The 12,542-nt window shown below is 35.9% G+C and overlaps 1 protein-coding gene across 2 annotated transcripts; it reads left to right on the top strand.

Moving 5' to 3' along the window:
• The first annotated feature begins 2,232 nt into the window (after positions 1 to 2,232).
• Positions 2,233 to 12,101, top strand: casq2 (calsequestrin 2). 2 transcript variants are annotated; one of them, XR_015498709.1, is made up of 11 exons: positions 2,233 to 2,696; positions 4,848 to 4,932; positions 5,343 to 5,443; positions 5,538 to 5,649; positions 6,732 to 6,805; positions 6,928 to 7,058; positions 7,145 to 8,823; positions 9,735 to 10,110; positions 10,187 to 10,287; positions 10,399 to 10,473; positions 10,568 to 10,985. XR_015498709.1 is itself a non-coding variant. In NM_001002682.1 (11 exon segments), coding segments are annotated over 11 exon segments (1,230 nt in total). In that variant the 5' UTR covers positions 2,240 to 2,459; the 3' UTR covers positions 10,781 to 12,101.
• Positions 12,102 to 12,542: the final 441 nt, after the last annotated feature.

Genomic DNA, 12,542 nt, shown 5'->3' with positions numbered 1-12,542 from the left:
CTGTTTGTGAGGGTTTAATGACCCTCTGCTAAGATTTTAAGAGATTAATTGCGTTTTATTTCTTTTAATGAGACTGAGGTCACTGTAGTTTTGAGTTTCTGCTTGTTAACAGCAGGTGCTCATCATTAATGCACAATCAAGACTTACTGAATCCCTTAAATATCTCATTACTTCTGCTTAAAAAAAGTAAATTCACAATACTCATATAGTTGAAGTCAAAATTATAAGCCCCCATTTGAATTAAATTTTTTGAATATATTTTTCAAATGTTTAATAGAACTAGGAAATTTTCACAGTATGCCTGATAATATTTTTTTTTCTGGAGAAAGTCTTATTTGTTTTATTTAGGCTAGAATAAAAGCAGTTTTTAATTTTTTAACAAACATTTTAAGGTCAAAATTATTAGCCTCTTTAAGCTTTTTTTTCCCCCGATAGTCTACAGAACAAACTATTATGTTTAGAAGTGTGTTGGAAAAATCTACTCTCTGTTAAACAGATATTGAGGGAAAAATAAACAGAGGGGCTAATAATTCTGACTTCAACAGTAGATTAGTTTTGGAACTTAAATGGTTGGTGCCTACCGGTTTCCTCAAATGGTTTGAATTGACTTAACTTATTGGATTTTCACGATTCATGTTTTTAACTTTCGGTTTCTCTCAGTGTGCAGTCAGAGTAACACACATACAGATTATTTCTGGTGCTGATTTAAACGTTGAAATATATGTCCGTAAGTGCTCTATATTTAACAAAGCAATATTTTTGTAAATATTCAAGGGTCATTTGATTTAAAAAATCTATTTTATACCGCCAGTATTTTGTTGAACAAACACTTTTTCATGGCTTACACGTTATGCTGGTGGTGTAACAAGCATGATCATTGTGCTAATATTCGATTCAAATGGTCTCATATAACAGATTTTCCTCATACGCATATTGAGATTTCTATGAAAACTATGTACATTTTACAGCTGGTTGAAGGAACAAGCTAAAATAAATGGGAATATATACTTACTTTCCCCCTCTTTGTAGTACTTACAAAAAAGAAAGATATTGAGAAGAACAATTGCCAGTGAAGTCAGTAAAGTTATTTAAACGGTTTCTGCTGTTCTTATGCTATCTTAAACTTTTGGTAAAGTAACAGTTGGTTGGGACAGAATAATCGTAAATATTATTATTATCATTATTATGACTATTTAAATGTCAAAATGCCAATTTAAACAGCCAGAGATATATTTCAGCAGTTGCGTAAAGCAAAAAAAATTAGCTGATTTGTGACAGGTAATGCTTGAATTATAAATCTGTTGTTCTAAGATGCACCAATTACATCACTTTTTTTCTTGTGCTTGAGTCAAATTGGGTTGAGACCCCTCCTCTACATATTATTTCCTATACATTATATTATTTCAAACTACCAAAATGTCAATAAAACTCACTTTGTTAAACTGTAGAGTAGAATTTTTAACACCAAAAAGTCGACAGAGCAGACATCCCATAATGCAATTCACAACCATAAATAAACCGAAAACCCTTGTGAATGACAAAATATGTAACAGTGAATATGGTCCTGTTGGCCCACAAATGCTGTTTTTGCATAAAAAGTTTCACATTTTTTAAGCTAATAATTGTGATGTGTAAACCCCTTCCTAAACTAGCCATATATTTGTGTTAAAAATTATGTACATACCAATAATGACAATACAGATACATGTGTAATTAACAGTCAGAACGCATAAAGCCTGTTCAGTTTTTAGATTTTTGTGTGGTTTTAATTAGGACTTTGGTCATTTCTCGCTGTGTTAATGGCTTTTCAGAGCCAACAAAACCAATCAATGTCACATCAGCGCATGTAAAGTGTCAGCTTAACTTCCACACAAATGTAGAGGGGCATACCTGACCAAAAAGAAGCAAGTGTCTGGTTACAGTATACAGTACACTCAATGACTTTATAACTAACTCTAACCTTCCCATCTCTATCACACACATACTGGAAAGGGACCATTTGCTCTTGTCTTATATTGCAGTGAAGTCTTCATATCACTCTTTCCACCTCTCAGCATCAAATGTCAAATTAACTGGTCTAATCACTCTCCCTAGTGCTCTTGTTCCCTTGCTACTCCATCTGAGGTATTTTTAGCTCTGAAACAACTGGGCTCCTAAAAATGGGTTAGAGGGACACTGCTATGTAAGGTATCCTGCCTGCTCTCTCCCATCCTATTACCAGCACAATCAGCCACTCTTTGTCTCTGCTCAGGAGAGAAGGCAGAGAGTCAAAGGTTTTTGCCTGCAGAAAGCTGACTTTTCATTTTGCAGACTTTTTGACCCTCTGGAAGAAGGCCTGGGCAGTTGGCATTACAATTATTGACTTCGATAACACTTCTATACCAGAGGTGTTAAAAGGCCAGTGACGCTGCATGAAGAGACACAGATTCTTTTTGGAAAGGTCTTTGATACAATAGACCATGCACACCATTTGGATCTTGCTGCTTGCTTCTATGGCCTTCTTCACCCTGGCCAGTGCTAAGAAAGGCCTTGAATTCCCCCGTTATGATGGCGAAGACCGTGTCCTGGACATAGATGATAAGAACTACCGCAAAGCTCTGAAGAAATACGACATGCTGTGTCTGTTCTACCATGCTCCACCACCGGCTGCCAAAGAGCTTCAGAAACAGTTGCATTTGACCGAACTAGTGCTGGAGGTGAGTGTAGAAATGGCAAGAAAGAATATATGATAGAAAACAGACTGAATGGCATGTTCATTGGAGCAAAGCAGCAAGAAACTGCCATTTAAATTCAGTTAAAATGTACTGTAAGTTGAAATTGCTTTAAAAATGTAATTGATTCAACTTAAAAAATGTATAAGCGACTACTTTCTTACAATGTTGATGTCTGAAGTTGGTTTCATGCGAGTCGAAATGACTAAAAATTTAAGGCAGCATTAAATGTACAACTGTTATACACATTTACAGCTATTGTAGATACATTGCATAGGGCCTTAAGGAATTTGGCAGAGAGTATTAAAAATGTAAATATATGTAATGTCAAATATTTTGGTGTAAAATACTTTTAGGCTTTTCAGCAATTTGTTTGGTAGTAATTTATATATTTTTGTATAATTATAAGGTATATAAGGTTTATAAGGTATAATTTATAAAGTTGACATCCACTTCCTAAGTTAAAGTGGAATGTATGTTGTGAGACTGCTAGTTGAAATTTAGCAGTAAATTTGCTTAAAAAGTCAGCAGAAGTGAGCCATCAAAGTAAAATGCTACCTTTTTGTGTATAAAATATACCCCGACTGGTCATCTTGCATTTTTTAACCATATTTGATCAAATAAACATTTTATTTAACTATCATTTTTAAACATTCTGCTGACTCTAATAAAGTTTATGTCAGCTACAATGTTTGTAATACCTTTAATGCTTAGAGGCCCTGGGACTGCAGCTGACTGGCATGTCCATCTTCACATGGCTCTCTTTTTTCACTTCTGTATTTAACTGGATTAAAAAAAGTCATCACGTTAATCAGACACTTCATTTTCAGTCCACCTGATAGCTTCTAAGGGCTTTCTGAATATCTGAACGGGGCTTTGTGAAAGTGGTCCTAGCAAATTGTTTTTAAAATTCAGCCATTTAAATACTCACATCATAACGAAAGCTGAGGGTATTTATGGAACCAAGAGAAGTTCTAAAATGATTATATAAGTGCTCTCCTTTACTCCAAATTCATGGCTCACAGGTTCACTATCTAGACAATGATGTCAATGTGTACTCTGTGTACTTATAATATTTACAGCAGCAGTACATACTGTTATGTTTCTCAAGAAAGTCTGTAATCATTTTAACCGTTGTGCCAACTTGTGGCCTTCTTCATATTAATGGGAGGGGGCTTCTGTGTCATAGAATGTAAACTGTGTTTACAATAACGTACATATTATATTCCTTTTTGGTGTACCATCAAGAAGGATGAACCACATCCAAGAGGAGTAACTGTGTGTGCATGCTAACCCTGCTTGTATTAAAAACACGTAAAACCATAGCTGCCCAACACACTGCAGTAATAAATCTGCACCTCAAATCTCTTATTTCCATCAAAATTGTTGGGAGCTCCACAGGGTCAAAATAAATGACCGGGCTGCTGTAGCCAAACCTTTGGCCACTCATGCCAATACCGAACGATGGTTTCAGTGATGCAATCAGCAACAACCTTTGGCTGTTGACAGTGTAATACATGTATTGTTCTCTAATGATGCCACCTTTACTGTCCCACATTGGGGAGAGTTACGGTGTGGAGAAGCCCCAATGCACCGCACCACCCAGACTGTTGCATGCCCAGAGTGAAGCATGGAGGTGAATCAATGATGGTTTGGGCTAGAACATAATGGTATTCCCTAGACCCAATACTTGTGGTAGATTGACGCATTATTGCCAAGGCCTACCAAACCATTCTGGAGGACCATGTGCATCTAACTGTTCAAACATTGCATCTGTGTATCAGGATGATAATGCACAAATACACAGAGCAAGACTGGTGACAGAGTGGTTTGATGAACACAAAAGTGAAGTTGAACATCTCCAATGGCCTGTACAGTCACCAGATCTAAATATTATTAAAGCACTTTGGGGTAAAGCACATCCCCCCCCCCATGTTTTCCTCCACAAGCACAGAAGAAGTTTGGCTTAAAATCCCTCTGGCCACTGTGCAGGACTTGTCATTCCCAAGACAAATTGATATGTATTAGCCACAAAAGGAGGCCCTACAACTACTAATGAACTATTGTAGTCTAAAACCAGGCTTTTCAGCTTCATTGTCCTTCATTCTGATACATTTTTGATTTGTTTTTCCACAGCTAGCTGCTCAAGTCTTGGAGGAAAAGGATATTGGCTTTGGAATGGTTGACTCCCAGAAAGATGCAAAGGTTGCCAAGAAACTAGGTGAGGCGAAACTTGGTTTGACAGACTATTTGTGATTTGCTGGTTTCATGGCACTATAAAGACATTCTATTTTGATTGGTTAACTGTGCCATTCAATGACCATGTCTACTTGGTTTGGTATCAAACTCAGTTGGCACAAACTGGAGCTTCTCACGCATCTTGATTATCACATTTGTGTCCCCTTTATTCTGTTTTTTTAGTTTTTCTGAAAAAAAAAGAAGAGAGAAATATAGTAATTATTATAAACATATGATGCATATACAATGGCCTAAAATCCTAATTACATAACCTTCTAGAAAAAACAGCAGTTCAACACAACATATACATACATTGATATTCACACACTGTAGATGTAGATATAGACACTGTAGGCTAAACACACTGAGACTTACCATGTGTTTCATTGTAAGGTTTACATGAGGAGGGCAGCGTCTATATCTTTAAGGATGACCGTGTGATTGAATTTGATGGACTTCCATCTGCTGACACTCTTGTGGAATTCCTTTTGGATGTAAAGAATCTGTATTCATCATAAATCCAGACATTTAATTATTTTTACTACTGTTCTATGTCATTTTAACTTAATCGTCTTCTTCATACTTCAGCTGTTGGAAGATCCAGTTGAGATCATTGACAATGCTCTGGAGTTACGAGCTTTTGACCGTATGGAAGAAGACATCAAACTCATTGGCTTTTTCAAGAGTCAAGAGTCTGAACGTGAGTATGTGTGAGCAAACTATGATAGAGAGGAGGTATCTGAATGTTCAGAGACAATTTTATCCTTCAGCTGGAGTGATATGATCTCTGCACGTTAACTAATATACACTTAAAAATAAAGGCTCTTAATTGGCATCAGTGGTTCCGTGAAGAGCCTTTAAACCCATGGAATCATTCAGTGCTTTAGAGTGCACAAAGATTTACACTGAAACCTCATGAGGTCTCCTGAGCATTGTAGACTATACTCTTTCAAGCTATAGTTAACATTTCGAGGTCATTTATAATAAGCTACCACTTTGTTGAGTTCTCTGTTAAAAATAATGTTTCATTAGGCATTCGTGGTTCCATGAAGTTTCTTTAATATTCATTAAACATTCCTATTGTCTTTGTATAGTGAGTAAAGATAAAAAAAAATGTTTTTAAAAGTGCTCACTGAAAGTGTTTTTGAGAAAATAAAATGCTGCTTCTGTTGTGTTGCAACAATAACTCCTGGAAACTCCTGGAATTACTGTAGTATTTTTAAGATAGTTCAGTGTAATATATGTTAACATTATTAAATGTCTGTACATTCCAGTACACTGAAATAGCATGAACTCTCTTGAGCATTGTAGGCTACTATTCATTAAGCTACATTTGTAGGTCATTTATATGAAGTGACTCTGTTAGGCTAAATGCTTTTTTAGATTAATGGTTTAATGAGGATCTTAAAATTTTTATGGAATATTTTTATTCCACAAAATATGCTTTACAGTCGACTTTCTTTGTGTTACTAAAATGTTCTTTAGTCTTTCTAAATAAATGGAACTGTTCCCTGAAAGGTACTTTGGGGAAAACTCAAAAGGGTGCTACAAAATACTGTTGGGGCTTAAATTTAAATGACACCTTATTAGTTCTCTTGAACATTGTAGGCTACTACTCTTTCAAGTTATAGTTGACCTTTAGAGGTCATATTTTCACCATTCTTTTAGTCTACAATGTCCAAATACATTTTTCAGTTTCTATGAAATAAATATTTACAGCATTACCATTGCCTTTGAAAAATAAATGATAAATAAATAATCTATCTTCTCATCTCTACTCAGATTATCTTGCTTTCCAAGAGGCAGCTGAACAGTTTCAGCCTTTTATCAAATTTTTTGCCACCTTTGAGAAATCTGTGAGTATTATGTTATTTTATGCTGTATATGTTCTGAAGATGTTTATTATTATTTTTATTTTGTGGAGTGGTCTTTGAAAGCCATTAGTGGTATGCAATTTGCTTTTATTTTTGCCTTGTAGGTTGCTAAAGAGCTGACTCTGAAGATGAATGAGGTGGACTTCTATGAGCCCTTCATGGAGGAACCAGTAACCATTCCAGACAAACCCCACTCAGAGGAAGAGCTGGTGGCCTTCATATCTGAACACAGGAGGTAGGGCAGCTACATTAATAGTATTCTGAAAGATAATCAGATATTGCACATGCATCTAATACTAAATACCTGGTTTATATCTACAGACCAACTCTAAGAAAGCTTAAGGCAGAGGACATGTTTGAGACCTGGGTGAGCTATATTTTTGTATTTGTAACTATATGACACTTAGATTTTTTTGTTTGAGTGTAATAACTGAATTTGTTTTTGGAATACTTGATTCTAATATTTGTATCAGTTGTGGCATCTAGCATCTTCGAGATTTAACACATTTTCAGCCTCACATCATGCTGATTGACTTATGACTGAACATCACAATTGAATCACACAAATAGAAAAGCATTTCAGCTGTCATCTATTTGAATAGATTGGTAAAAATTGATTATTGACAGGATTTCCAGATGTTTTATGTGTTGCAGTGTGGAAACAAATCCCTCACGAAAAACAGAAGCCATTATGTTTACTGTTGTAGCAAATGCTTAATGTCATCAACTAAATACTATATTTTCAAACTATGTGAAGTTCACAGCATGATGACTCTTTATGATTACTTTAAATATATTTAAATATAAATATGGGCTGTGTGAAAAGTTCAATTCAAGTTCCGTTAAAGATGGCAATGGAAGCTAGTTCAGTGTTCAGTCTCTTTAGTAAGGTACAAATGTCTATGATGAGGGGTGTGAGTCAGTTGTATGACAACTCAATTAATCTCAACTAAGCAAACCAAAGTAGACATAAACAGAGTAAAAATCTTAAAAAAAAAAAAAAGCGCAGTCAAGGGACAATTTCTACTGCCCTAGCAAAAGAAAAACGGCTTCAATTTAGCCGACAACTGGCTTATAAGTGGCTTTGATGAGACTTTTAGATACAGCTGCAGGTATAAGACAGTTCTGGCATGGTGCATTTAAGATTGCCATAGGGATATATGTAGGGGTTTTATCTGATCACTTTGGTCTCTAAGAAGAATATCTAATAAAGACTTGTCTCAAGGTCTTTGCTGACCAAGAAAGGCTGTTCTGTGTTGGCTATATATCTAGCTTTAGTATGGATAAGGACCGGATCATCCCCAAGCATTATATATATTCATAAAAAGGCCAGAGCCTTATCTTTAGCCATTATGCTTTATTTGGCTAAAGGTTGGAGCTACTAGTTTAAGATATGTTGAACCATTGTTTTATGTGCACATTACCAATGTATTTGTTTAGTCAGTGGCCATGTAAAAAAGCAGTACAGAAGAAGGTCAACTTTATCACTAAATAAAGCCATAAAAAGTGATCAGTTGGTCTTCGAGAACCTTGGTGACACAAAAGTCTCTACACAGATCCTATTTGGCTAGTCTGAACAATGGCCAGGGACATACTTGGACCTGAACCTTAACAACACACGTTCATTATTCTCAAGGCTATTGACTTTTTAGACAGCAGCTCTGCCTTTTTTCTCATGTGGCCAGAGGAGAGCTGGTGCCCTGACTGAGCTTGTTTTCTGCCAAGGTTTGTTCTCCATTTTCATCACATGCTGGAGTTTTGGTTTCTTGCCACTGTTACCTCTGCCTTGCTTATTTGGGGTTAAAGGAGCAGTTCTTCAACAGTGATATCCATATTAAACTGAACTGAATCACCTTTTAACTAACAAGAATTAAGCTGTCATTCTACCACTACCTGCTGGACATGAAAACATTTTACAAACTGAAACATTATGGCTTTTTATCCTTTCCTGGTTATCCATGTAAACCATAGGTCTCACTCTTGATTCCTGGAGGGCCGCAGCTTTGCACAGTTTTGCTCCAACCCTAATCAAACACAGCTGATGCAACTAATCAAGTTGTTCAAGACTACAATAGACTGATTTCACTCGGCCGCCATCGAAAAAGTGAAATTGAGGCTGCGGTGGGAAGAAACCCGGAAGTATGTGAAGAGTCAAACAGGAATGTTGTGTACCTGCCTGTATCAGCAAAGAGAAATCGACACAAATTTATCATTTTACTGTCTTCCGAGTGACCCGAAGGTCCCTTCTGAATGGAAAGTGAAAATAAAAAGGGATGTCAGACCCCATTTTCAGCTAAGATAAGGAAAATGGCACTAGTTAGCTAACATGATCTTTCCCAAACACATGTTTTCGCTGCAATTTATTAAACCCAAGTTAATGAACTGATTCTTTCAATATACTAGACCTGTCAAGATACTTAATTTCGTCATTGAAATTTATAAAAAACGTCAATTTCCCACTTACATTTAAGCACTGTTGAACGCAACACCGCGTTCAACTGTTTAGTACTATGGCAAATCAGCCTTGTTTAAGAACGCGCTCAGTGGAGCTTAAATGTTAGCAGGAAATGGACATTTTTAAAACTTCAGTACCGGGCAACACTATTACAGACAACACAAGGATGTGCTACAGAGGACTTCATCGCTCACCGCATTACATAGGCTGAAGCAAGCAGGGAAGCCTCCACTGTGTTTGCCTGGTGCCATGAACAGAAGTTTAGGAGGACACTCTTTAAGAGATTGTGATGTTGTTTGTTGCCTGATATGCTTTTAATTGTTTAAAATAAACTGAACTGAATGATATTAAGGTGATGTTTACACAATTTCTGCATTTTGAGTTTTATTGTCCACAGCATGTTGTTGCAATGTTTACTGTGCTGATCCTATACTTCAGGGTTTCTTCCCACCGCAGCCTTGCTTTCGTGTTTTAAAATGACGGTCACGTGAAATAAGCATATGGACTATTAAGCAAGTGTGAGTTGGAAGTGGTTAAAGCCAAACGATGCAAAGCTGCGGCACTCCAGGAACTAAGTTTGAGACCACTGATGTAAAGTGTCTTTGAAAATCTATATTTAAAGCTGTAAATAAACATACAAAACTTAGTATATAAAGCTTGCATCTAATATAAAGGGCTAAAGAAATGAAAGTGATTTGACTTGACAATGTGAAGTGGTGGAATATTAGGAGATTCTGTGAAGCAATGAAACTGAAATAAATTACCTTTTTTTTACAGGAGGATGATTTAAACGGCATTCACATTGTAGCGTTTGCTGAAGAGGAGGACCCTGGTATGTGCAGTTTAACATACATAATTCCTTAAATGATGCATAAAATGACAAATAAATGGTTGACCTTTTTTTTTAGATGGCTTTGAATTCTTGGAGATTTTGAAGGAAGTCGCCAGAGACAACACACACAATCCAGACCTGAGCATTGTGTGGATCGACCCAGACAACTTCCCATTGGTGAATAAATTATAAATAGATGCATGACAGTCGAATGTTAGTAATTCTGTGATGAGAAAATACAGTTTCTTTCTTTTAAGCTCCTCTTCATATTTACATTTCCCTTCATAGCTCATTCCTTACTGGGAGATGACCTTCAAGGTTGATCTCTTTAGACCACAGATTGGTGTGGTTAATGTTACAGATGTAAGTGCAATACTTTCATTATATCATTATTATTTTATTCTTATTATGCAAATTTTTAATACTGACTTAACATTCAATGAATCATGGTGGACAGGCGGACAGTGTGTGGTTAGAGATACCCAATGATGACGAGCTGCCGTCAGCCGAAGAACTGGAAAACTGGATAGAAGATGTCCTTTCTGGAACTGTAAACACAGAAGATGATGATGATGATGATGATGACGATGATGATGATGATGATGACGATGATGACAATGATGATGATGATGACGATGATGATGATGACGATGATGATGATGATGAATAACTCGTACACTGTGAAAAGATGAGAGTAGCATTTCTTGTTTTTCCGAGCTAAATCATTTTGTGCATTTTGTACATCTGTGGATAAGCTGCATAGTGTTCGTGTTAAATTGAAATGATACAAGTGAAAAAAGCTTTGTTTGTTCAGGTAAAAGTCATGAATTTGAATCACCTTTAAACTTGAAACTGATAAATTCATTCAAATGTGATTCTGCGGTGTCATTTTGGAAAGATACTCTGTAGTGTCATTGATGGTTCCTTAAAGAAACTCTAAAGGTCGGTGCCAGTGGTTAGTGGGTCGACACATGCACTCTGGTGCTCACGGCAACCCGAGTTCGATTCAGGCCTCGCGGTCCTGTGCCGATCCTTCCCCCCTCTCTGCTCCCCATGCTTTCCTATAAATACTCTCTACTGTCCTATCGAATAAAGGCAAAAACCCAAAAAAATAATTATAAAAAAAAGAAACTTTAAAGTTAATGGGTTAGCTTATCCAAAAATATAATTATGTTAACTACACACTCCCATGTTATTTGATACCTCTGAGACCTTTGTTCGTCTTCTGGAACACAAATTATTTTAGGTAATATCTGAGAGCTCCCTCATCCTCCACTTACAACTACCATATGACTTCAGTGGTTTATCAGAATGCACCTAAAACAAAATTACATTTATTCAACAGTTTCTTCTCCTCGGTATATAGTGCACATTCATGAGTACTCTGCAGTGACATTTGGCCCCAAATACTGGGGCACAATTTCCTCTATTTAAAACACAGGCATGTACAGTACATAGAAATCCGGTATTACATCAGAGGTGTCACCATGAGAGATGCTATAAGCGCACAAATGTATTTTTGTAGCTTGATGTTCTCATTAAATCACTGATGGCATATTGCCTGTATTTTCTTTATTTTTTATTTTTTAATGATCTCCACACAAGATAACTTCTTTTCTACTGTAGTGCCCTGTCCAACAGGAAAAAGACTGGGGTCTATTCATAAAACTTCATTATTGTTTCACTCAGTCTCTTATCTACACAGTACCACTGTCTGTGAAGAAGTATCATTGCCTTTACTGAAGATGGACTTCATGTACATGTTCATTGCATTCTTCTGTGACCCTAGCGTATCATATTTTAATATTTAGTGTATTTAGTGTACACCCCCACATACAAATGTGGCATATATATTTTACAGTTTTAACCAAGATTTCCCATTTTCCATGTGGACGCAGACATTTCTTAATATGCAGAAAACATGATTATTGCCATGTGCACATACAGTAGCCTAATTAATTCACAACAATAAAACTTATTAGCCCTCCTGTTCAATTTTTATTCTTTTATATTTTCCCCAAGGTCTGTGTAACAGTGAGAAACTTTTTTTCAACATATTTATAAACATAATAGTTTTAATAACTATTATGTTAATAGTTAATAATTTCTAACAACTGACTTTTATATTTGCAATGATGGCAGTACATACTATTTTACTAGATATTTTTTAAGACATTAGCATTTAGCTTAAAGTGCAATTTAAAGGCTTAACTAGGTTAATTAGACAAGTGATTGTATCTGTAGACAATTGAGAAAATATTGCATAAGGGGGCATATAATGTTGACCTTAAAATGTTTTATTTATTTATGTATTTTTTATTAAAACTGCTTTTATTTAATTGAAATAAAACAAATAAGACTTTCTAGAAGAAGAAAAATTATAGAAAATACTGTAAAAAAATTCCTTAATCTGCTAAGTAGGAAAATATAAA

This window comes from Danio rerio, chromosome 9 (assembly GCF_052040795.2).
Source record: "Danio rerio strain M-AB ecotype USA chromosome 9, GRCz13ab, whole genome shotgun sequence".
Taxonomy (NCBI): Eukaryota; Metazoa; Chordata; class Actinopteri; order Cypriniformes; family Danionidae; genus Danio; species Danio rerio.
The sequence above is the reverse complement of the archived record's forward strand: the minus strand, read 5'-3'. Positions and strand labels throughout refer to the sequence as shown.